We start from the raw sequence: 24,274 nt of genomic DNA, 5'->3' as shown, positions 1-24,274 counted from the left end.
AATTCTACCAAAAAGACACATGCACTCATATGTTCATTGTAACACTTTTTATAATAGCAAAGACAGAATCAACCTGGGTGCCCCAATGGTGAAATGGATAAAGAAAATGTGGTATATATAGACCATGGAATACTATGCAGCCATAAAAAAAAAGAACAAAATTATGTCCTTTGTAGCAACATGGATGCAGCTGGAGGCCATTATCCTAAGTAAATTAACACAGGAACAGAAAACCAAAAGCCACAAGCTCTCACTTACAAGTGGGAGCTAAACACTGAGTACACAAGGACATAAAGATAGCAACAATAGACAAGGGGACTACTAGAGCAGGGAGGGAGGAAGAGGAGCAAGATTTGAAAAACTAACTACTGGATACCATGCCCACTACCTGGGTGACAGGATCAATCATATGCAAAATCTCAGTATCACTAAATATACCCATGTAACAAACATGAATCTAAAATAAAAGTTGAAATTATTACCAAAAAAGAAATACAAATAATTTTCAAACAAAAAAGCTGCTGTAAAAGCTAATGGGGTTCTTGACAGATAATCGGATTCTGAACTCTGTAGTAGTTTAGGTGTAAAAAAAACGAGCGGACAGAAGGATCTTCACAATAACAAAAATAACAAGAGAAAGATGTCAGGAGTGTTCTTTTTCAGGTAATTTCTGCCTACCTTCCACTCCCAAATCACTATATAAATCAACACACCATTATTCAGTTTTTTTCTGTTTCAACAAATAACTTAAATTTTCTGTACTGCTGAAATCTGACTACGCTCCTTATGGAAGAATCTGAGTAAGACACAATTCACTGCCAAAGCTCTGTGTCATGTAACGTCAAGGAAGATCTGTACTTGGTAAAATGAAAACTCTCATTGTGATTTAAATTACTAATCTACTCTAACGATCTTGTCTAATAAATTTTAATGTTCCCATAGATTTTGCTAGCATCTACAATAAATACACTTTTACTCTGGTTATTTATGATAAGTCCCATCTACTGTATTATTCAATAGTAAAGTTCTTAAAAGCAAAGCTGTGTCTCCCTCACCTTTGTGTCCCCATGTCTTACACATAAAGCCCAAAATGAAAATTGGCTTAACACTATCCTGTATTATAAGTGTTTTATAGTTATGACCTTTAAAAATTGTAAACTGGCAATAAAATGCATTTACCTGTATAGCCCATAAATTTTCCAGGGATTTCTTGATTACAGCAACGACTGCAGAAAATCTGCCCACATAGTCGGCAATGGTGTCTGCGCCTAAAGGTTGTAAATTTCTCACTACAGTCATAGCACTCTTTACATTGGCTATCTGGCATCCAGTATTGTTTCAGGTCACTATCCTATAACAATAAAAATGTGTGAAGGCTTCTTGAAAATACTGATTATTAATAAGCAATGGCAAATGAAATCCTCAAAGCTTTCTTTTGCAGAAAACAAACTAATTCAAAAATTCATATGGGAATACAAAAGGTCAAAATAACCAAGACAATCTTGAAGAAGAACAAATTGAAGGACTTAATATTATCAGCCATCAAGACTTATTCTAATGCTACAATAATTTTAGACAGGGTACTGGTACAAGGATAGAAAAAACTAAAGGTATGGAACAGAAAAAGAGAGCCCTGACACACCCTCACACATATATGGACTTATGGTGAAATTTATAATGCAATCAGTGGAAGATGGTCTTTTCAAAAACAATGGTACTATATCCAACTGGACATCCATGAGGAAAAATGGAAGCCTGACCCCTATACTTGACAGAAATAATAAACCTTCTTGAAGAAACCATAGGAGAATATCTACTGCCCTGAACTAGATAAACACTTCTTAAACAGAACACAAAAAGCACTAAGCATAAAGGGAAGAAACTGATAAATTAGACTACAATAAAATTAAGAACTTATGTATAAAAATAGGGTGCTCACAGTTGGAGGAAGTACTAATTAAACTTTCTTTCAGTGGCATTAACGCCATTTTCATTAGGTATGGCATGATCCCCATAAGCGCTTAATCAGTAATCTTCCAAAGCCTCCAGACAGTACCTGGCTTTTCCCCTCCATGATTTCCTTGAGGCGTTTTAATACTGTGCTGAGGCTTCGAAGCTGAACAGCTGTACGAGGGTCATGACCTCCAAAGGTAGGTTCTGCTTTCCTTCTTGTGTCTGAGTTGGATTAAAAAAAAAGCAACCTTGTTAACAGTCCCTAGTATCTATATACAACAAGGTATATATGTGATGGAAACTGCCTCTTATGGTTAGCATATAATTATGTTCTCCCATCCAGTTATATGAACTGAGAGTTAAAACAAGTCTTTACAAGGGTAAGAGGCTACTGAAAGTATTTCTTCTCATGTAAAATGCTGTTTTACAAGCGAGTAAAGGCTGCCTAAGACAAGCATTGTCTAAGACCATTGATGGTTTTCAGGCCTGAAATGGGAACATCACTTAAGTGGTCCAAAATTCATTAATGACTTCTTAAGCCCTTTGGTCCAACCTATAATAAATGCTTGTTAGAAATTTAGCAGAAGAAAAAGCAATCAGGGAGGGTTAACTGAGCTTGTTCTCTAAGGTCAAACAGGTAAGCAGTAGGATCAAACAGTTCAGTTCTGTCTGCAGACCATATATCCAAAGTCTCATGCAGAAGATGGTCAGAAAGAAGTTTAATAGCTCAGCCTTCAAAGATTCTGACAGACTTCACAACATCCAGGATGGTAAATTTTGCCATGGTAAAACTTGACCTATGTCCAAGCATATTAAAACTGCCAGAAAACTGCTAAAACTCCAATCTTATCCCTCCCTGTCACTTCCCCAACCCTGTAGCTCCAAACTGGAAAGGATCATTTATACCTGACATAGCAATACTGAACCAAATCTATCACCAATAAGCCCAAATTCCAGCCTCATAGCCAAAATAGGATATGCCCACCAAAGCTGTCACCTGTTATTTCCTTAATTTAGACCAAAGTTACAACTGAAGTTTCTGCCTATTTCTGGCAGTTACAAAACCTAAGGATGAAGCGAAGATAGTTTGACAAAAAGGATGAACATCCTATTAGCTTAAACCCATCAACCTGATAACCTACGGCAAAGTAAGCTGGAAAATACCCCACTCTGAATCTTCCTCAGATTCACCATTTGCTAGATAGGTGTTGTTTTGGCTGGATGGGAAAAAAAAGAATTACAAAGAAATGAGAGGTTGGGATCTAAAGTTTACAAAGAATTTCCCAAGATTATGTAATCACTGAAGTAACTATCAAAATTGTACCTATTTTAGAAAACTCTGGAAACTTCTATCTTTCTATAAAGTTATATCTTAGTTTTAGCACATACCTCAGATGTGTTGCTACTGTATTAGAATAACTAAACTTGAGTCTCAAAACAAAAAGCAACTCTCCATGATCCACAAGTTGAAAAAGGAGACAGATGAAGCTACTGGAAACATAACGGCTGTGCTCCTGAGCAGCAGGCAACAACTTGTGAAGTTCCTTGCATTTAGCCAATTAGGAATATAAGAAAGTATTAATAGCATCATCCACTGAAAAAGGATGAGTGAGACCCTTCTTGGAACCAAGAGAATCACAGATGTTGGCTGAAGATGAAAGAGACCCAGAGAGAAAATCTGGTCTAGCTTTATGCCCTTAGGCAAATAGCCTTAGCTGCTTCTCTTGCAAAATGAACATCAGAAAATTAAATAACTTTCCTAAGGTCGGAAAGCTAGCAAATTGTAGAATTACGGCCTTTTTAATAGGGAAAAGAACGTGGCTGGCCGAACACCACCAGGCTTCTGAAGCTCAAAATGCCTTGAAGATAGAATCAAATGATCAAGGAGACTTAAGAAAGACAATAAAGAAACTAGACATTAAAGGCTCCACCTGGAGATATTAAAGTTCAAGTTGATCATAACACCAATGGCAAGGTTTGGCAGGCTGCCAATTTGTAACTCCTAAAAGATTACTTTCTAGTCTAACTTGATTTTAGGTAAAACAAATCCTACACTCAATTCAGCACGGGATTGAGTCAAAAGAGCTCCCTCAACAAAAACAGTGTTGTTGTGGGTCAGACTCAAGAGCTAAGGAGAGTTTACTGAGGCTAAAAGTTAAAATAGAGATTATGTGGAACAAAAGGAGAGCTCCTTTCTCCCTCTCCCACTCTCCATCTTCTAATTCTTCCCTCCAAATGGCTGATGTAACCCTGGCTGAGGCTCACTGCCCTAGAAAACCTGTGCAGGTGATGCAGCCAGCTCTGTGCCAGTCCTTGGGTAGAAACTCATCTTTTGCTTGGTTTATCTTTGCTCTGGCTGACCAAGTCTGAACTCACAATAAACTATCCTTCTGCCAACCACCATTACCTGGGGGAAGACCAGCCAGACCAGACGGGATCTAGTGTTCAGGGGCATCTAATTCCCAATGATGCATCCCTTCCTCTCTACCATGCCACCTCCCAATTCCTTTCTTTTGTCACCTTGACCTGGGCAAACCACTCCACCAAGTTGAAAAATCTGACAGAAATAAAACATAAACCACCTCTCCTTCTCTAATCTCTCAATTCTGACGCCAGTCCCCAGCCCATACTCATCAGAAGAGCATGAAAATGAAGGAGATGACTATGTAGTAGACCAGAATGGAAAACAGACAGATGAGAGGAGCTCAGCTTATTCAGCCACACTGACAGTTTGCACCCCAACAAGGACAGAAGGCCAAGAGCAAGTGGCAGCCCACTAATGGAGTTGACAGAGTTCTGCAGCCAGAGGCATGCATATCACATTTCACTAGCATCCCAAGAACATAATGCAAAATTCATTTACAAAGTGGAAACTAACCTGTGTTCTCCTGGGGATGTTGCAAACTGTTCTCTGCTGAAACCCAAGCAAGTAATTAATCAAAAAATAGTCAAGAGATCTGTGCCTTGCCTAAATTAAAGTTTAATGAGACGTTTAAGAATTTTGTCAGGTGTCAATAAATTCTTTCACTACCCAGGTAACAGTTTTATTTACTCTGAACGATACCTGACTATTCCAAATAGTACCTGACTACTCCAAATAGCAGGAAAGTTAAGACCTGCTATAAACAACTAGGAAACACAATGACTGTGGAAAAATCTAGCAGATAGAAGGGAATGAAATAAGAACACCGTTTTACCTAATGCTGAAGAGCGCCGCTGGAGTTCCTCATTAAGCTGTTTTTTATAAGGTGTGGGTGACCTAACAGACTGTGTCCTTGAAGGGAGCTGAGGGCTGGTCCAACTTCCACTCAAAGGCTGCTGTTCTCCCTGGCCTCCTTCTGCTCTCTCTGTAGCAAGGGAACACCTGGCATTACTTAAAAAACTAACACTGAGAGTTCAGCAATGAGAAGGAAGTAGATGAAATTTTCAGGCAACAATGTATACATGTATTATATGCATAACTAAAAACTATTTTTTTTTCTTTTTCATTTATTTAATTTTAAATACAGGCAGGTCTCCCCATGTTGCCCAGACTGGTATTGAACTCCTGGCCTCAAGCAATTCTCCCACCTCAGCATCCCAAAGTGTGAAATTACAGGCATAGGCCACTGTGCCCAGCCTAGATTTTAAAAAAAGAAAATTCAAAGAAGGGGGCAAAATTACAGGCCAATAAACACACCCTTGGTATATATGATCTTCTATTTGTTTCACTTTTCATTAGAAATTTCTTATGCATATTAAAGGAAACAAAATATAAGCTTCATATGAAGGCAGGGATTTTTGGGGTCTGTTTATGTGACAGATCCCTTACACTATTAAAACAGTTTCCAGCACAAAGGAGGTACCCAATAAACATTTGCTAAATAAATGAAAATTTTATTGCCTTATGACAACTCAGTGTAACGTGGTATGATAAACAGGATCCTGGAACACAAAAAGAACAAGTGGTAAAAACTCAAGAAATCTAATAAAAAATGTAATTTAGTTAATAACCTATCAATAATAGTTCATTAATTGTAACAAATGTACCAGACTAATGTAAAATGTTTATATAAGGAAAACTCGGTATGGGATTATATGGAAATTCTATCTTCCCAATTTTTCTATAAATCTAAAACTCTTCTAAAAAATAGTTTATTTTTTTAAACATCATTGTCTTAAAAATGTACTAAAGGGTTTTCATAGCACTTTAAACATGATCATAAATAAAATCCAGTTAATATTATTAAAGGTTCTACTGAGTTAATTAATACTATTAACCTCCCCAAATGCTTTACAACAAGAATTACTTTCTAACATACTTCAAGTAATACAGACAAACGACATAGGCCATGCTTTTTTTAATTCTTGTTCCAAGTAAAAGACATATTACTTAAAAAGAGCTCACTTTAAAAGTATCTTTTCATTTGATGTCATTACATGTATACCTTAGTCTAACAGTTTTTTTTTTTTTTTTTTTTTTGAGACGGAGTCTCGCTCTGTCGCCCAGGCTGGAGTGCAGTGGAGTGCAGTGGCGCGATCTCGGCTCACTGCAAGCTCCGCCTCCCAGGTTTACGCCATTCTCCTGCCTCAGCCTCCCGAGTAGCTGGGACTACAGGCGCCCGCCATCTTGCCCGGCTAATTTTTTGTATTTTTTAGTAGAGACGGGGTTTCATCGTGTTAACCAGGTTGGTCTCGATCTCCTGACCTCGTGATCCACGTCTCGGCCTCCCAAAGTGCTGGGATTACAGGCTTGAGCCACCGCGTCCGGCTAGTCTTAACAGTTTTAAGTCAACAAGAACCCTAATGACAGCTTCCAGTTTTTGAAAAGTATAAACCTTTCCTCCCGTGTACTGTTCCTTTTAGTTTCATTGCTTTAAATATTTTAGCTATTAACCCCCAAAAGAACAAAGTCCATTCTATGAACTAATTTGAAGTATATTAACAAAAAAAGGGCCAGGCGCGGTGGCTCACACTTGTAATCCCAACACTTTGGGAGGCCGAGGCGGGCAGATCACAAGGTCAGGAGATTGAGACCATCCTGGCTAACACGGTGAAATCCTCTCTCTACTAAAAAATACAAAAAATTAGCCGGGCGTGGTGGCAGGCGCCTGTAGTCCCAGCTACTAGGGAGGCTGAGGCAGGAGAATGGCATGAACCTGGGAGGCGGAGCTTGCAGTGAGCAGAGATGGCACCAATGCACTCCAACCTGGGCAACAGAGCGAGAATCTGTCTCAAAAAAAAAAGAGAGAAAACAAGAACAACAAAAAGAGACGACTACGTTCTTCATTAAAAGAAACCTCCTTTTAACATTTAGTTTTTTATTATTTTTTCTTGAAACGGAGTCTCGCTCTGTCTCCTAGGCTGGAGTGCAGTGGCGGGATCTTGGCTCACTGTAAGCTCCGCCTCCCGGGTTCACGCCATTCTCCTGCCTCAGGCTCCCGAGCAGCTGGGACTACAGGTGCCCACCACCATGCCTGGCTAATTTTTTTGTATTTTTAGTAGAGACGGGGTTTCACCGTGTTAGCCAGGATGGTCTCAATCTCCTGACCTTGTGATCTGTCCACCTCAGCCTCCCAAAGTGCTGGGATTACAGGTGTGAGCCACCACAGCCAGCCTAACATGTAGTTTTTAATCCAGATCTTTAGTTACCAATAATTAATGATATTACAGTGAAAATTCTAGCTTTCTCTTCAGCAGTAAAACCTGGTGACCTACAATTAAAGCTATCAGCTTGTTAATATTTCACTTTCTTACAGACCCCACATTAAAGCTGAACAGACTACTGACCACTATATGATCATGGTGAGCTACTGCAGACAAAGGAGTATTTCAAAGAATCAAACCTGAATCAAACCTCTTATATTTAATATGTCTTACCTTTGTTAAAACGAAAGAGATTTACAAAAGAACTATAAGCTGATTTAAAAGGGGGCTCATCTTGATCAGGAGTCAAAGGTTTAAAGTGTGTGAGATGAGAAGGACTAGCAGGAGATCGAGGCAAATCATTAGCAGAGTCCAGTGTTGGGGACGTCTTATCATCTGTGGCCATTTCATGAGTCTAAAAAACAAAAGAAATAAGCAAAAGATCTAAGTTCCTCAGGAAGCTCAAAAATTGATTCCAAACAGCATCCAAATATCTAGAAAATCCTATTCTGTGAAAATTCAGATCTATGAAAATAAACAGTAAATAAATCTAGCTTCATATATTCCAAAGGACTGAAAACACTGCTGTCTAAATCATAAGAGCCTCAACCATCTAAAACTATGATCTGATAGCCAACTCAATTTTGAACATTACTATTCAAATTATAGAAAATATTTAAATTGGCCGGGCACGGTGGTTCAAGCCTGTAATCCCAGCACTTTGGGAGGCCGAGACGGGCGGATCACGAGGTCAGGAGATCGAGACCATCCTGGCTAACAAGGTGAAACCCCGTCTCTACTAAAAAATACAAAAAACTAGCCGGGCGAGGTGGCGGGCGCCTGTAGTCCCAGCTACTCGGAGGCTGAGGAAGGAGAATGGCATAAACCTGGGAGGCGGAGCTTGCAGTGAGCTGAGATCCGGCCACTGCACTCCAGCCTGGGCAACAGAGCGAGACTCCGTCTCCAAAAAAAAAAGAAAAAGAAAATATTTAAATTAATAAAAATGTGGAGGTAAAGCATTAATGTGAGCAGGCAGAAAGAAAAATAAGCATTTTCACATCATTTCTATCTCTTTCATTTTAACATGTTTCAGAAGAAGGGATACACAACAGCTTTTTAAAGTTATGGGGGGAAGCTAGTTATACAACACACATATAAATTCTTCAGTCTTATTTTACTTATTTCAACTTTTTTTTTTTTTGAGATGGAGTCTTGCTCTGTCGCCTAGGCTGGAATACAGTAGTGTGATCTTGGCTCACTGCAAGCTCCACCTCCCAGGTTCAAGTGATCCTCTCACCTGAGCCTCCTGAATAGCTGGGACTACAGGCGCACATCACCACATCCAGCTAATTTTTTGTATTTTCAGTAGGGAAGGGGTTTCACCATGTTGGCCAGGCTGGTCTCAAACTCCTGATCTCAGGTGATCCACCTGCCTCAGCCTCCCAAAGTGCTGGGATTACAGGCATGAGCCACCATGCCTGGTCTCAACTTTTACATTTTAAAAAATAATAAAAAAAATTATATTTCTAAGACAAGGACATGAAAGTCATCCTTTAATGACATTTCTACAAAACTTTAACAATTACCTCAAGCTACACTTCATTCAAATCAACAAGTTGTTCCCCACTATCTTTGCTCCTAAACACACGAACCTGTAGTTTTTCCTCCCTTTAAGCCTCAATTTATAGAGACATTAAGAAGAAGATCTTCTTAAAGGCCTTTTTTTCTAAATAACCAAAAAACCATATTTCAACCAAAGCAATAAAGCTAACCACATCACCCGATGAAAGTTACAGAAAAGTACTATTTTCTGCCATATTGATTCATATTTCAAAGAGAAGAACCATGGATAACTCAAATCATTAACATACTGTAGACTGGGCTGGGCACGGTGGCTCACACCTATAATCCCAGCACTTTGGGAGGCCGATGTGGGCGGATCACCTGAAGTCAGGAGTTCGAAAGCAGCCTGGGCAACATGGTAAAACCCCATCTCTACCAAAAATACAAAAATTAGCTGGACACGGTGGCAGGTGCCTGTAATCACAGTTACTCAGGAGGCTGAGGCAGAAGAATCACTTGAACCCAGGAGTCGGAGGTTGCAGCGAGCCAAGATCACACCACTGCACTCCAGCCTGGGCAACAAGAGCAAAACTCTGTCCACAAAAAAAAAAAAAAAAAAAAAATACCGTAGTCTGGCCCAGACATGGACCCTGCAGGAGATGAGTGCCCCCAGCCACACACTGTCCTTTGGCCAGCAGACATCATGCCTTCCAAGGATATTCTGCGGAAGAACCAGTAGGGCTCTCCATCTCCAAAGCAGCTGCCAAGCCAGGAGCAGCATGAGCCCCTCCAGCCAAGACCAAAGCTGAGCCAGCTATCCCATCCCCCAGGCCCCTGAGAAAATCTAGGAGCCCCAAGTCGATCTCTCCAAAGTGATCAAGTTTAACAAGGACCACCTGGAGGAGTTCAAGGGGGCCTTCAAGCTGTTTAACTGAGTGGGGGCTAGCAAGATCCTGTACAGCCAGTTTGGGGACATGATGCGGGTCCTGGGCCAGAACCCCACCAATGCCAAGGTGCTCAAGTTCCTTGGGAACCAACACCAAGAGTGATGAGCTGAATGAAGTCCCAGCATGTGGACTTCGAGACTTTCCTGCCCATGCTCCAGGTGGCAGCCAAGAACCGGAACCAAGGCACATATGAGTAGTACTTGGAGGGGCTTCATGTGTTCGACAAAGAGGGGAATAGCAAAGTCACCAGAGCAGAGCTCAGACAAGTCCTCATCACCCTGGGAGAGAAGATGGCTGAGGAGGAGATGGAGACTGTTCTGGCAGGACATGAGGATAGCATCAACTAGGAGGCCTTCCTGAAACACTATAAGGCCTTCCTGAAACACATCGTAAGCGTACTGAGCTGTAGATCCCTAGGGCCCAGACACTGGGCCCCCGCAGGCAGAAGCTTGTTCCAACCACCAGGAGGCTACCTATTGTTTCAAAATAAGGACAACGTTCTTCCCTTGGAGAAAACAATATATATACTATAGCTTATAATCTAGTCTCCACTTTACAAAGACGACATTACAGTCTTGGTAAAATGCTTTTCACATTCAAAATCATATCTACCATCTCATTTTCTTCTTACAATCCTGGAAGGCATGCACAGCTGGCTTTATTACATTTTACCTTTGAGGCAACCAAGGTTCACTGAACCTAAAACAACTTTCTTGGGGGTCAGACAGTGGTAGAACTGTCACTATACCCCAAGTCTCACCCCAAAAGTAAGTATTACATCAAAATTACTTTTGTAGCTCTTCACACTTTCCTTTTAACCTATCCGCATTCTCTACTTAAGGCTCTGTCTGATCAATAATTTAATAAATAAATTAAGGCAGAAAGGAAACCACTGACTTAAACAGAATTTGGCAATACATGTTTATTTGGGGGGGGGAGGGAAAAGAAAAAGAGGAAGAGGAAGGGGAAGGAAAGAGGAAGGAGAAAAGGAAGAAGAAGGGGAAGGAAAGTTTCTAATATCTTCCATTGAGAAGAATAATCAACAATCCTTCTGAAGTGTCATGACAATTCAGCAAAAAGTGTTGGGCAGTAAGCTGATGACTGATCAACTATACACTCAAAAAAAAGTTTGTGTGGTTCTTTATTAAAAAGAAAAAAAGAGGCCAGGCATTGTGGCCTCATGCCTGTAATCCCAGCACTTTGGGAGGCTGAGATGTGAGGATCGCTTGAGGCCAGGAGTTCCAGACCAGCCTAGTCAACATAGCAAGACTTCATCTCTATTTTATTTAGGAAAAAAAAAAAAGAGCACTGGAGAGAAACAATAATGTGATGGTCGTAACAACCACCCCTGGAAAACAGCCTACATTCTGCTTTAACACAAGTAACATCAGAAGCAGAGATGGCATTCTGCCTAAAGAGTCTTAGAACTACTTCTAAAGGTTATCTACACAAAAATTATACTTGGCTTTGGAAATAAGAAGATAAAAATTCCCATGAAAACACTTACCAAGTGTAGCCACTGAAATATAAACCCAATCATGTAGTTAACCCTAATAATTACATAATGATGCTAGGCCCTGAAAAAATTATCTTACAACTCTCACTCTTTAGCAGCTTAACAACGCTTTAAAATATAAATTAGGACTCTTTCCTGAGAGGTAATCAGTCCTATTAAACCACCTACCCAAAGCCTTCTGATATGTCATCAATACTTTACTCTTTCTAATTAAGGCTACTAATACATGCAGACCTCCTACAAACTATGAGAAGCCAATCAGTAAAGGCCGGACGTGGTGGCTCACACCTGTGATCCCCACACTTTGGGAGGCCGAGGCAGGAGAATCCCTTGAGCCTGGGAAGCAGAGATTGCAGTAAGCCGAGATCGTGCCATTTCACTCCAGCCTGGGCGAGGGAGGGAGACCCCAGGCCCGGTGACTCACGCCTGTAATCCCAGCACCTTGGGAGGCTGAGGCGGGTGAATCGCCTCAGGTCAGGAATTCGAAACCAGCTTAGCTAACATGGTGAAATCCCGTCTCTACCAAAAATACAAAAATTAGCCGAGTGTTGTGTCGCGCGCCTGTAATCTAGCTACTCAGGAGGCTGAGGCAGAAGAATCGCTTGAACCCGGAAAGGCAGAGGTTGCAGTCGGCCGAGATCGCGCCGCTGCACTCCAACCTGGGGTACAGAGCGAGACTCTGTCAAAAAAAAAAAAAAAAACTGGAAATTTAATAATTTAGGGAAGTTGAATATTGGAAATGTTACCTTCTATCAACAAAGATTTCTTGTTACATTTTTTACCAACACGCCTAAAAGAAAACCCGAGCACGATCCAGAAAGCAGAAAAAGGGAGAATACAGGAAATTAGTCTTGCTCCACAGAAGAGATTTAACCTACACAATCTTTGTCACAAACACGGAAGGAAGGAAGGAAGGAAGGAAGGAAGGAAGGAAGGAAGGAACATTTTTTGTAATACTGACAGAGTGGGAGTTTTGGAGTGCCAAAGGGACTCAAATAAATCAGAAATAAGTACACCGTACCAAGCGACTACCTCTATTGTCAACACGGGACATATTTTTGAACACAGGATGCACTGCGTCAATACTAATGAATGATATATACACATCACATACACACGAATAACTTGCTTTATACAAAATTCTATCACTTCTTTATTTCTTGACTGTCTCAGGAATAACCTCTGATTGGGCAGAAAACCCTTAAGTCCTAAAAGTTTCCAACACATTCCATTCTCATCCTTTTGTTGGGAACATTCTAAGCAAAGGGTAAACACTAATTGGGAATAAGCCTCCTCAAGAGACTCCGAAACGTAAGTTGAAATGGAATCGTCTCAAATAGCAAAGGCAAGCATTTAAGACAAACACACATTTGAACCCCACGGTTGGTATCGTTTCTGCAGCTCATGAACTTTCTTTTCCAGCCTACGGATGCGCCTCTAACAAACTCAGAACTCACGCACTCAGAGGGAAAAGCAACTGGACTCTTCCCCTCCTAAATAACCTCAGGCTTAAGGGTCGAGAAAGAGGCAAAGGAACTTCAAACGTTCCCAAGGAAATCTTAAGGGCCCCACCCGGCTTCCGTCCCCACTCGCCAGACGGGTAAACGGGAGGACGAGCTAATTCTAAAGCCAGGTTGTCTGCCCTTCCTTGCTCAGCCGCAGCCAGGGCCTACACCCGGCTGTGGAACCCTGGTTCTCACCTTCACCTCAGCTCTGGCCCAGAAGCTCCCCATACCGGCCTCCTTCCCATGCTCAGCCCGAGCGGGCTAAGCTCCAGGCCCCGTCCCTTACCTGCGCCTCCCGCCCCGGCCGCGCCGGTTGCCCCCCACCCCAGCCACCGCTTCACCGGCTCAGCCCCCGGAAGTCGGCCCCCGAGCCCGGCGGTGGGCTCCTCAGGCGGCGGACTGTTGCGGCAGGAAGCGAAGCTGCTTACATGGTTGCTGCGGCTTCTCGCTTCCCCCCCAAGGCTCCGCCCTCTGTTTTCCTGTCCCCCAATCCACAATCTTTCCCGGGGGCGGCTCCTCTCAGCCCGCCCGACGCTCGGATCAGATGCTCAGGCAGAAGAAGTCCAGCCCAGATCGAGTCGTCCTGATCTTTTGGCCGAGATTAGGCCGCTTCAGCCTTCCTGGAAGAAGCCAGGGGGACTGCGCTCGTGAGCGTCACGCGTGCGGGGTCACCGAATGGGTGCTTGGTGCTCTGCACGGGTGCTGGCTGGACTGCGATTACCGTATGTGTTCGATACTGTGGGCACTCATAATGTTACTGAGTTGTTGTAGACAGTTCACTTGTGTAGCACTGAACCGGTGTTAGCGAGGACTCTGTTTCCAGACTTGCATGACTCGGCCAGTAACCAGCCATATGATCTTAAACAAATTGCTCATTTATTTAGGCCTTAGACCTCAGGTGTGTAAAGTCGGATCAATAAAAGGACACACTTCTTAATATTTTATTGAAATTAAGTAAATGCACTTAAAGCGAATGGCACAGTTCCGTGACCCGGAGTAAATGATGTTGGCTTTATAGTTAATTTTTTCATTTAGGTGTTGTGTTGCAAATACTGATGCAAATAAAGTTACCAAGCCCTATGTTGCTCAGCTTGGCTAGCGTTATTCGTTATTTCTGTCCTGCTAAGAGCGCAGTGCGGTTAACTGCAGAAAACATGCCCGCCGCAGTTGTGGGGCTTGGTAGGGGAGTATGGAAAGGAGACGAAACCTAAAGGGAAGTGCAGCTTTAAATTTTCCTGAAGAGTTTTGTCAAATCCCAACCCAATTTTCCTTGAGTTGGAAAGTACCATCGAAACCTGCAGGTTGATTCCAGTGCAAATCCCAGTCACCATCCTCAGCTGGGCCCTTCAGCCGTCTTTCTGGGGAGTCTGTAGTCAGCTTCTCCCATGCCTCATTAGTGCCGGGCCAGACCACCACAAACCCCCACATTACCGTGACTATCATTCTCAGCAGAGAATCTTATTTTATACTCAAGTGAAAAATCCCAAGTTATCTGAGCATGACCCTTAACAAACCTAATTCCCCCCCACCACAACATTTACCTACATCCACATCTGCCCTGGTCTGCCTTTCTCCCTCATCTCACTGAGGAAGGGGCCTCTTCTTCCCCCAGCTCAATGCTTTTGGCCCCCAATTCACCCTCTCCTGTCTGCGAGCTTGCACCATATCTGCAACGTCCCCTTTTCCAATGACTCTTCCTCCTCAGCCCATAAAGATGCTCAAGTCTCTACCTTCCTTTAAAAAAAAAAAAATTTACGATAAGCGAACAAGGCCCTCGTAATTACCACCATATGTTAATATTTCATAAACCTACATGAAGTATAAAATAGGTACAGAGATTATATGAAAGGAATAAATCGCCCAGCCACAAAGACTGTAGTGTATGTAGAAACTCCATCTATGGTTTTAAAACAAAGAAAAAAGTACACTCCACAAATATTTTTTAGTCCCTAATTTAACCTGCAGTGTGTTAGTTATATAAGCACACTGCACTAAGGATAAAATTATGAACATATCCCACTGCTTCACTTGACTAGCCTAAAAAATAAAAATATATGTGAACGTTACACAGTCCATGTCCTCAAGAAGCTTACCATCTAATATCTATATTAAACTGCTTACAGTTTAATTTCTGTGGAAAAGAGATTGAAAACTGGGCTACTGTTTTTGGGAAAAAAAAAATCATTTTAGATTCTCACTTCACACTAGACATCCAAAATTAATTCCAGAGGAATTTCATCTGTAGAGAGATTATTTGTGTATATATCCTCCTCAAAAACTTTCATTTAAGCACAGATTTAGGATTCTTGCTGAATCAATTATTGTTTGATGATATTATACTTCTATTCGTCTATATGTATTAGTAGAATTTTACTGCAACTAATAGCTTTCCATCGTTTTCTTTCTTTCTTTATATTAGTTAGTATGACTTTGGACTCATTTTTCTCCAACATGTCGTAGTTCGTTACTGCCACCATTCATTTCTATGCTCCAGGTGTCCCTGCCTTGGCCAGTGTGAGCCCCTTCCAGCAGACTCCTGAGTCCATTTGACATGCCTCCATTACTTTTTGAGCACATCTTACTTTTTGTTCTTTTTCTCTCTCCACCACCCCTTACCCCTGGCAACCATGATTCTACCCACTGCTTCTATGAGTTCAACATTTTTACATTCCACATATATGAGATCTTGTGGTATATTTCTGTGCCTGGCTTATTTCACTTAACATCATGTCCCCAGGTTCATCTATGTTGTCACAAAAGACAGAATTTCCTTATTTTTAAGGCTGAATAATGTTCCACAGTATATATATACCACATTTTATTTTGTTATTATGTTTTTTGACATGGAGTCTGTCACCAAGGCTGGAGTGCAGTGGCATAATCTGGGCTCACTGCAATCTCTGCCCTCCATCCCCCACCCCGATTCTCCTGCCTCAGCCTCCTGAGTAGCTGGGATTACGGGCGCCTGCCACCGCACCCGGTTAATTTTTGTATTTTTAGTAGAGACAGGGTTTCACCATCTTGGCCAGGCTGGTCTTGAACTCCTGACCTCGTGATCCACCTGCCTCAGCCTCCCAAAGTGCTGGGATTATAGGCACGAGCCACTGTGCCCAGCCCCACATTTTCTTTATTCAGTTGTTCATTGATGGACATTTAGGTTGATTTCATATCTTGGCTATTGTGAATAATGCTGCAATAAAGATGGGAGTGCAGATACTTCTTCAAAATAGTGATTTTGGCTGGTCACAGTGGCTCACGCCTGTAATCATAGCACTTTGGGAGGCCAAGATGGGAGGACTGCTTGAGGCCAGAAGCTCAACACCAGCCTGGTCAACATAGCAAGACCCCATCTCTATAAAAAGATTGTTTTTAATTTCAATAAAAGAAAAAATAGTGATTTTATTTCCTTTGTATATACACCCTGTAGTGGGATGACTGGATCACATGATAGTTTTATTTTTTAAACTTTTTGGCAACTTCCGTACTGTTTTCCATAATGGCTATACTAATTTACCTTCCTACCAACAGTGTGCAGGGGTTTCCTTTTCTCTATTTTCTCGCCAATCTTGTCATCTTTTGTCTTTTTGATATAGCCATTGTAATAGGTGTGAAGTGATATCTCTCACTATGGTTTTAATTTGCATTTGTCTGATGATTATGTTGAACATATTTTTCATATACCTGTTGGCCATTTGTATGTCCTCTTTTGAGAAATGTCTATTCACATCCTTTGCCCATTTTATAATCAGATTATTTGTTTTCTTACTATTGAGTTGTTTGAGTTCCTTATATATTTTGGATATTATCCCTTTATCAGATGTATGGCTGGCAAATATTTGCTCCTGTTCTCTCTGTTGTCTCTTCAATCTGTTGATTGTAACCCTTGCTCTGTAGAAACTTTTCAGTTTTATGTAATCTCATTTGTCAGTTTGGCTTGTAGCCTGTGCTTTTGGGGTCATATCTAAAAAATCACTACTCAGACCAATGTCATGGAGCTTTTCCCTCTCCTTTTTTTTTCTAGTAGTTTTACAGTTTCACATCGTACACATAAGTCTTCAATTTACTTGAGTTGATTATTATATATGATATGAGATAAGCCTCTAATTTCATTCTCCGGAATATGGATATCCCATTTCCCCATTACTACTTATTGAAGAGAATATCCTTTCCCTATTGTGTATTCTTGGTCCCTTATTGAACAACTGACTGTAAATGGGTAGATTTTTTTCTGGACTCTTTATTCTGTTCTTCATTTTTTAATCTTTTTTAAAAATTAGCAATGCTATTAACTGATGGACTCTTTATTCTGTTCAGTTGGTTTTTCTGTTTCTCTGCCAGTATCATGCTGTTCTGATTACTGTAACTTTGTAGTATATTTTGAGATCAAGCAGTGTGATGCTTCTAGCTTTGTTCTTTTTGCTCAAGATTTCTTTAGCTATTCATCCTCTTTTGTCATTCCATAGGAATTTTAGAGTTTTTTTTCTAGCTGTGTGAAAAATGTCATTGGAATTTTTATAGGGATTGCATTGAATCTGTGAATCACTTTGGACATTTTAACAATATTCTTTCAACCCATAAACATGAGATGTCTTTTTATTTATTTCTGTCTTCTTCAGTTTCTTTCATCAATGTTTTATAGGTTTCAGTGTGTGGGTCTTTTAGTTATGTTAATTTATTTCTTTTTTTCTTTTTCTTTTTTTTTTTTTTTTTGAGATAGAGTCTCACTCTGTCTGTCCCCAGGGCTGGAGTGCAGTGATGCCATCTTGGCTCATTGCAACCTCTGCCTTCTGGGTTCAAGCGATTCTCCTGCCTCAGCCTCCTGAGTAGCTGGGATTGCAGGTGCCTGCCACTAGGCCCAGCTAATTTTTTTTGTATTTTTAGTAGAGACAGGGTTTCACCATGTTGGCCAGGCTGGTCTGAAACCCCTGACCTCGTGCTTCGCCCACATTGGCCTCCCAAAGTGCTGGGATTGTAGGCGTGAGCCACCGCGCCCAGCCCGTATTTATTTCTAAGTATTTTAATATATTTTTGTAGCTATTGCAAATAGGATTGTTTTATGGATTTCTCTTTCAGATAGTTCACTGTTAATATTTGGAAACACTACTGTCATTTTGTATAGTGGTTTTATATCCTACAACATTACTAAATTTCTAAATTTCTAAATTTCTTTATTAATTCTTTTTTTTTTTTTTTTTTTTTTTTTTTGAGACGGAGTCTTGCTTTGTCACCCAGACTGGAGTGCAGTGGCCAGATAGCAGCTCACTGCAAGCTCCGCCTCCCGGGTTTACACCATTCTCCTGCCTCAGCCTCCCGAGTAGCCGGGACTACAGGCGCCCGCCACTTTGCCCGGCTAGGTTTTTTTTTTTTTTTGTATTTTTAGTGGAGACGGGGTTTCACCATGTTAGCCAGGATGGTCTCGATCTCCTGACCTCGTGATCCGCCCGTCTTGGCCTCCCAAAGTGCTGGGATTACAGGCTTGAGCCACAGCACCCGGCCTCTTTATTAATTCTAATAGTTTTTTGGTGCCATCTTTAGGATTTTTCTATATAAGATCATGTCATCTGCCAGGCGTGGTGGCTCACGCCTGTAATGCCAGCACTTTGGGAGGCCGAGGTGGGCAGATCATGAGGTCAGGAGTTCGAGACCAGCCTGGCCAACATGCTGAAACCCCGTCTCTACTAAAAATACAAAAATTCGCTGGGCATGGTGCTACGTGCCTGTAGTCCCAGCTACTCAGGAGGCTGAGGCAGGAGAATTTCTTGAACCCGGGAGGCAGAGGTTGCAGTCAGCCGAGATCTCACTGTTGCACTCCAGCCTGGGTGACAGAGTAAGACTCTGTCAAAAAAAAAAAAAAAACCATGTCATCAGCAAACAGGTACAATTTAATTTCTTCGTTTTCAATTTGGATGCCTTTTATTTCATTCTCTTGCCTAATTGCCCTGACTAGGACTTCCAGTACTATGTTAAATAGAAGTGGCAAGAGTGCATGTCCTGGTTGTGTTCCTGACCTTAGAGGAAAAGCTCTTTTTTACTGTTGAAATGATGTTAACTGTTGGTTTGTCATATATAACCTTTATTGTGTTGAGGCATATTCTTGCTATACCTAATTTGTTGGGAGCACTTCCTTACTTTTTGACCCAGCAGACTCATCTTGAACTTTACCTGCCCCAGGCCTAGAATCAATCAGCTCTCAAAGGAGCACCAACTCCTTTTAGTAGGGATGCAGACATGTTTGTAAAAAATATGAAACTCAGTTCCAGCTAGGATGCAATAAAATTAGCACTCTCTTACACTGCGTGTGAAAATATAAATTGGTATATTCCCCTCTAGAAAATGATTTGGTGGATTTAAGCACCTTAAAAATATTTATGCTTCATGATCCAATAATCCCCATTCTAGCAATCTAGCCCAAAGAATTGATCTGTGTTTTAAAAAAGTAAAATAAAGACATTTGTCACAGCCATTTATACATTAAAGAAACAAAAAGGAAACATCCAATACAAACCAACACAAATGACATGAAAGCAATATAATCAAATCCATTCTAACCAATACAACTGACATGGAAGCAATACAAATGATTTTTTTAAAATATGTAGGCATCAATAGTATGTTGACTAAGACTTTTAAAAGCAATTTTCCACTGGGCGTGGTGGCTCAGGCCTGTAATCTCAACACTTTGGAATGCCAAGGCAGGCAGATCACTAGAGGTCAGGAGTTCAAGACCAGCCTGGCCAATATGGTGAAACCTCATCTCTACTAAAAATACAACCATTAGCCAGGCATGGTGGCCCATGCCTGTAATCCCAGCTGCTCGGGAGACTGAGGCAGGAGAATCACTTGAACCCTGGAGGTGCAGGTTGTAGTGAGCCAAGATCGCGCCACCGCACTCCAGCCTGGGTGACAGAGCCAGACTCCGTATCAAAAATAAAAAAGTACTTTTCTTTACTTTACAATCAACCTTCTTGAAAAGGTTTTCTTGTCTCTCTTTCCATATCCCCCATTCATGCTTCAGTCCCCTGTAGTATGGCTTCTATCTTCTGATCCTCACAGAACCATTCCACTTCTATCTTCTTCATCCTCATAGAACCTTTTTACTAAAAGTGCATTCAAGAGGTCCTCCTTTTGCCAAAATTATTTTCAGACCCTGTCTTTTTTTTTTAATCTCTCTGAAATACTCCCTCTTTTTTGAAAACTTTCTTGTCTGTTGGCTTCTATGACATCAGGCTCTGCTGATTCTTTGTTAACCCCCAGACTCTCCTTCTCATTCTCTTTGTGGGGGCTCCTTTTCCTCTGCATGACCTTTAAGATGTAAGTGTCCCTCAGAGTTCTCAATGAGGTTGACTTTTCTCCTTACTTTGAAGTCCTAGATAATATATACTCTGTCTTCAACTGTTATCAACACATGCTGAAGATTCCCGAATTTCTTTCTCCAGTCCACCCTTTCTGAACTGCAGATGAGGCCAACTGCCTCCTGGACATCATCTTGCTGTCCCATGGCATCGCAAAGTTAACAAACCTTAAACTTAACCCATGATCTTGGCCATCAAATCTGTGAGTCTATGTGTATTCCTTCCTTGTTGAACTGCACCTGGTCTCCCAAACTCCAGATTCAGCAGTCTCTTTTGCTGTTCTCTCTCTCTCCTAATCTTCATGGACAATCAATGACCAAGCTCTATTCATTCCACCTCAGCCTTTTTTAGATAATCAAAATGAAAATACAACCACATTAGAATATTTATGAGAATCCCATTATCTGGATGAGTGTCTCAAAACCAAATGCTTACAGAAATTTCATGGCCCGTGTTTCCGTTTGTGTTTATAACAGTATTTGGGGCCAGACTCTTAAAATACTCAGATTCTTTTACTGGCTATATGAAAGACAAATGATGTCAACATATACAATATTAACAAAATAGGGAAGAGTGCTGGGCTAAATGACCATCATATGTCATCCAGTAAAATAGGCTGGCTACGTAAAAAAGAACGTGCACATGGCCGGCCGTGGTGGCTCACGCCTATAATCCCAGCACTTTGGGAGGCCAAGGCTAGTGGATCACGAGGTCAGAAGATTGAGATCATCCTAGCTCACACGGTGAAACCCCGTCTCTGCTAAAAGTACAAAACAAAATTAGTGGGCGTGGTGGCTTACGCCTCTAGTCCCAGCTACTCAGGAGGCTAAGGCCAGAGAATGGCGTGAACCCGAGAGGTGGAGTTTGCAGTGAGCAGAAATGGCGCCACTGCACTCCAGCCTGGGCAGCAGAGCAAGACTCTGTCTCAAAAAAAAAAAAAAAAAAAAAAAAGAACGTGCACATAACCAGTGAGCTTCATCTTCACATTTCAAGAAGTAATTTCAGCTAAATGTTATTTGTTATATTTAAGTGACATTAATGGTAATGTGTTGTTTTCTACTTTTCTTTCCAGTCATTTTATCTATAAATTTTTGTATTTTACAGTTACATAAGAGCTGTCAGCATAAGAAGCATATATCTAGTTTTATGCATATTTATGGCAATATTTTAATGTCGATCCTAGGGATCTGAAAAATAACTTTCTTAAGAGACAGGGTCTCGCTTGGTTGCCCCAGTTAGAGTGCAGTGGTGCAATTATAGCTTACTGGAACCTGCAGCCTTGAATTCTTGGACTCAAGTGATCCTCCCACTTCAGCTCCCAGGTAGCCAGAACTATAGGCGCATTCTTGCCTGTCTAATTTTTGTTTGTTTGTTTGTTTTGTATAAAGAGGGTCTCCCTATGTTGCCTAGGCTGGTTAAAAACTCCTAGCCTCAAGCAATCCTCCTGCCTTGGCCTCCCAAAGTGCTGAGATTACAGACTTGAGCCACTGCACCCGGCCAAATTTTTCAGTGGAAAATGAACTCCTCCATAACTGGCTTAGGAAACACTGTTTTAGATGCTGAGACTCCAATAACTGCCACCTTTACTACTACATTGGCTTAAAGCCAAGTTTGCCACCATCTCTAGCAAGTGTTTAGGATTTGATATAACATGTTTTATGATTAAATTTGCCTTGGTTCTATATAACATCCTATAGCTATTCACTTTTTAACCTTATCTTTCTCAATGATAGTGAATGTCTTTGTTGTGCTATATTTGACATATTTTTATGGCTGCCCTACATTGTTTAGGGAACAAGTATGGATATGAATGCTTACTTTTGGTAGTGAGCAAGGGGTAATAAGAAATGTGAACCTGATATAATATAAGTAACTACAGTCTTAGGTGTCTTAGGGCATCAGATTCAAAATGAAAATTAAAAGTGTGGGGAAAAGAGAGAGGAGATTGTTTCTGTGTCTATGCAGAAATGGAAGTCATAAGAAACTCCATTTTGATCTGTACTAAGAAAAATTGTTCTGCTTTGAGATGCTGTTAATCTGTAACTTTACCCCAACCCTGTGCTCACAGAAACATGTGCTCTATTGAATCAATGTTTAATGGATTTAGGGCTGTGCAGGATGTGCCTTGTTAACAATATGTTTGCAGGCAGTATGCCTGGTAAAAGTCATCACCGTTCTCCATTCTCTATTAACCAGGGACACAGTGCACTGCGGAAAGCCGCAGGGACCTCTGCCCAAGAAAGCCTGGGTATTGTCCAAGGTTTCCCCCAACTGAGATAGCCTGAGATACGGCCTCATGGGAAATGAAAGACCTTACATCCCCCAGCCAGACACCCGTGAAGGGTCTGTGCTGAGGAGGAGCAGTGAAAGAAGGAGGCCTCTTTGCAGTTGAGATAAGAGGAAGGTTTCTGTGTCCTGCTTGTCCCTGGGAATGGAATGTCTTGGTGTAAAGCTGACCATTCATTCTATTCTGAGATAGGAGAAAATCGCCTATCTCAGATAGGCTGGAAGCGAGATATACCGGCAGCAATACTTCTCTGTTACTCCTTGCTACACTGAGATGTTTGTGTAAAGTGAAACATAAATCCAGCCTATGTACACATCCAGGCACAGTACCTTCCCTGGAACTTATTCATGATACAGACTCCTTTACTCACATTTCCCTGCTGACCTTCTCCCCACCATCACCCTGTTGCCCTGCCACACTCCCCTCACCAAGATAGTAAAAATAGTCATCAATAAATACTGAGGGAACTCAGAGACCAGCGCCGGTGCAGGTCCTCGCACGTTGAGCACCAGTCTCCTGGGCCCACTGTTCTTTCTATATACTTTGTCTCTGTGTTTTGTTTCTTTTCTCAGTCTCTCGTCTCCACCTGAGAAATACCCACAGGTGTGGGGGGGGCAGGCCCCCTTCAAAAAGCTCATATACCTCTCTAAACAGTTCTACAGGAATAAATGGAGGTTGACTGCCAATACCCCTTAAGCCACCTCAAAAACCAAGTTGACAGGCTGTATGCTTTTTTCTTTTCTCTCGGGAAAAATACCAGTGCCCTCTAGTGTCCAAAGTGCACCTTGAGTAGTACCATGTAGATCAGTTTATCTTCAAAGAATAATGTACTAATTCAATGTTAGAGATAATTTTTTAAAATAAATTTTGGAGACTGGGCACGGTGGCTCACGCCTGTAATCCCAGCACTTTTGGAGGCCGAGGCAGGCGGATCACTTGAGGTCAGGAGTTCGAGACCAACCTGGCCAACATGGCGAAACCCCAACTCTACTAAATACCAAAATTAGCTTAGCATGGTAGCACACCTGTAGTCCCAGTTACTTGGGAAGCTGAAACGGGAGAATCACTTGAACCCAGGAGGCAGAAGTTGCAGTGAGCCAAGACTGCGCCACCACACTCCAGCCTGGGTGACAGAACAAGACTCTGTCTCAAAAATAAATAAATAAATATTGGAGCATTAAATTCTGGGCAGCAATATAAAAGCATGCTATTATCCTACAGATCACAATATAAAACACTCTTTATTTTCATGTTTTTGAGAGCAATGAACACACAAGATATCTCTGGAGGAGACCAGAATTCTTTTTTTAATCCACCGTTTTCTAAGGCTTCACATCTCTAGTCCAGCTTCATTGGATCACAGATAATCCCCCTCAACTGAGCATGGTGGCCCACGCTTGTAATCCCAGGACTTTGGGAGGCCGAGGAGGGCCGATCACTTGAGCCCAGGAGTTGGAGACCAGCCAGGACAACATGGGAAACCCCATCTCTACCAAAGGAAAAACAAAAGAAAAGAAATAAAGAAA

At 41.5% G+C, this 24,274-nt stretch overlaps 1 protein-coding gene and 1 pseudogene across 11 annotated transcripts in view; one reads left to right on the top strand and one right to left on the bottom strand.

Annotated features, from left to right (window-relative positions):
• PIKFYVE (phosphoinositide kinase, FYVE-type zinc finger containing) overlaps window positions 1–13,701 on the bottom strand; it is a 92,925-nt gene extending 79,224 nt beyond the window's left edge. For 6 of the 11 annotated variants that reach the window (XR_002733263.1, XM_023219912.1, XM_023219965.1 and 3 more), the window contains exons 1-6: window positions 13,396–13,544; window positions 7,813–7,993; window positions 5,151–5,300; window positions 4,832–4,867; window positions 2,057–2,175; window positions 1,180–1,351 (exon numbers count right to left, since the gene is read on the bottom strand). Coding sequence is in view for 10 of the 11 variants with exons in the window: in XM_023219912.1 (XP_023075680.1) it covers window positions 1,180–1,351; window positions 2,057–2,175; window positions 4,832–4,867; window positions 5,151–5,300; window positions 7,813–7,984 (649 nt within the window). In the remaining variant the exon portion in view is untranslated. Of the gene's footprint in view, window positions 1–1,179; window positions 1,352–2,056; window positions 2,176–4,831; window positions 4,868–5,150; window positions 5,301–7,812; window positions 7,994–13,395 lie in introns of all 11 variants that reach the window. The other 5 variants (XM_023219929.1, XM_023219973.1, XM_023219999.1 and 2 more) reach the window with 3 other exon arrangements.
• Window positions 8,582–13,760, top strand: LOC111545654 (annotated as a pseudogene).
• The last annotated feature ends 10,514 nt before the right edge of the window (window positions 13,761–24,274 follow it).

The sequence above is a fragment of the Piliocolobus tephrosceles genome, chromosome 11, assembly GCF_002776525.5.
Source record: "Piliocolobus tephrosceles isolate RC106 chromosome 11, ASM277652v3, whole genome shotgun sequence".
In the NCBI taxonomy this organism is placed as follows: Eukaryota; Metazoa; Chordata; class Mammalia; order Primates; family Cercopithecidae; genus Piliocolobus; species Piliocolobus tephrosceles.
Note: the sequence above shows the minus strand (reverse complement) of the source record. Positions and strands in the feature narration are given on the sequence as shown.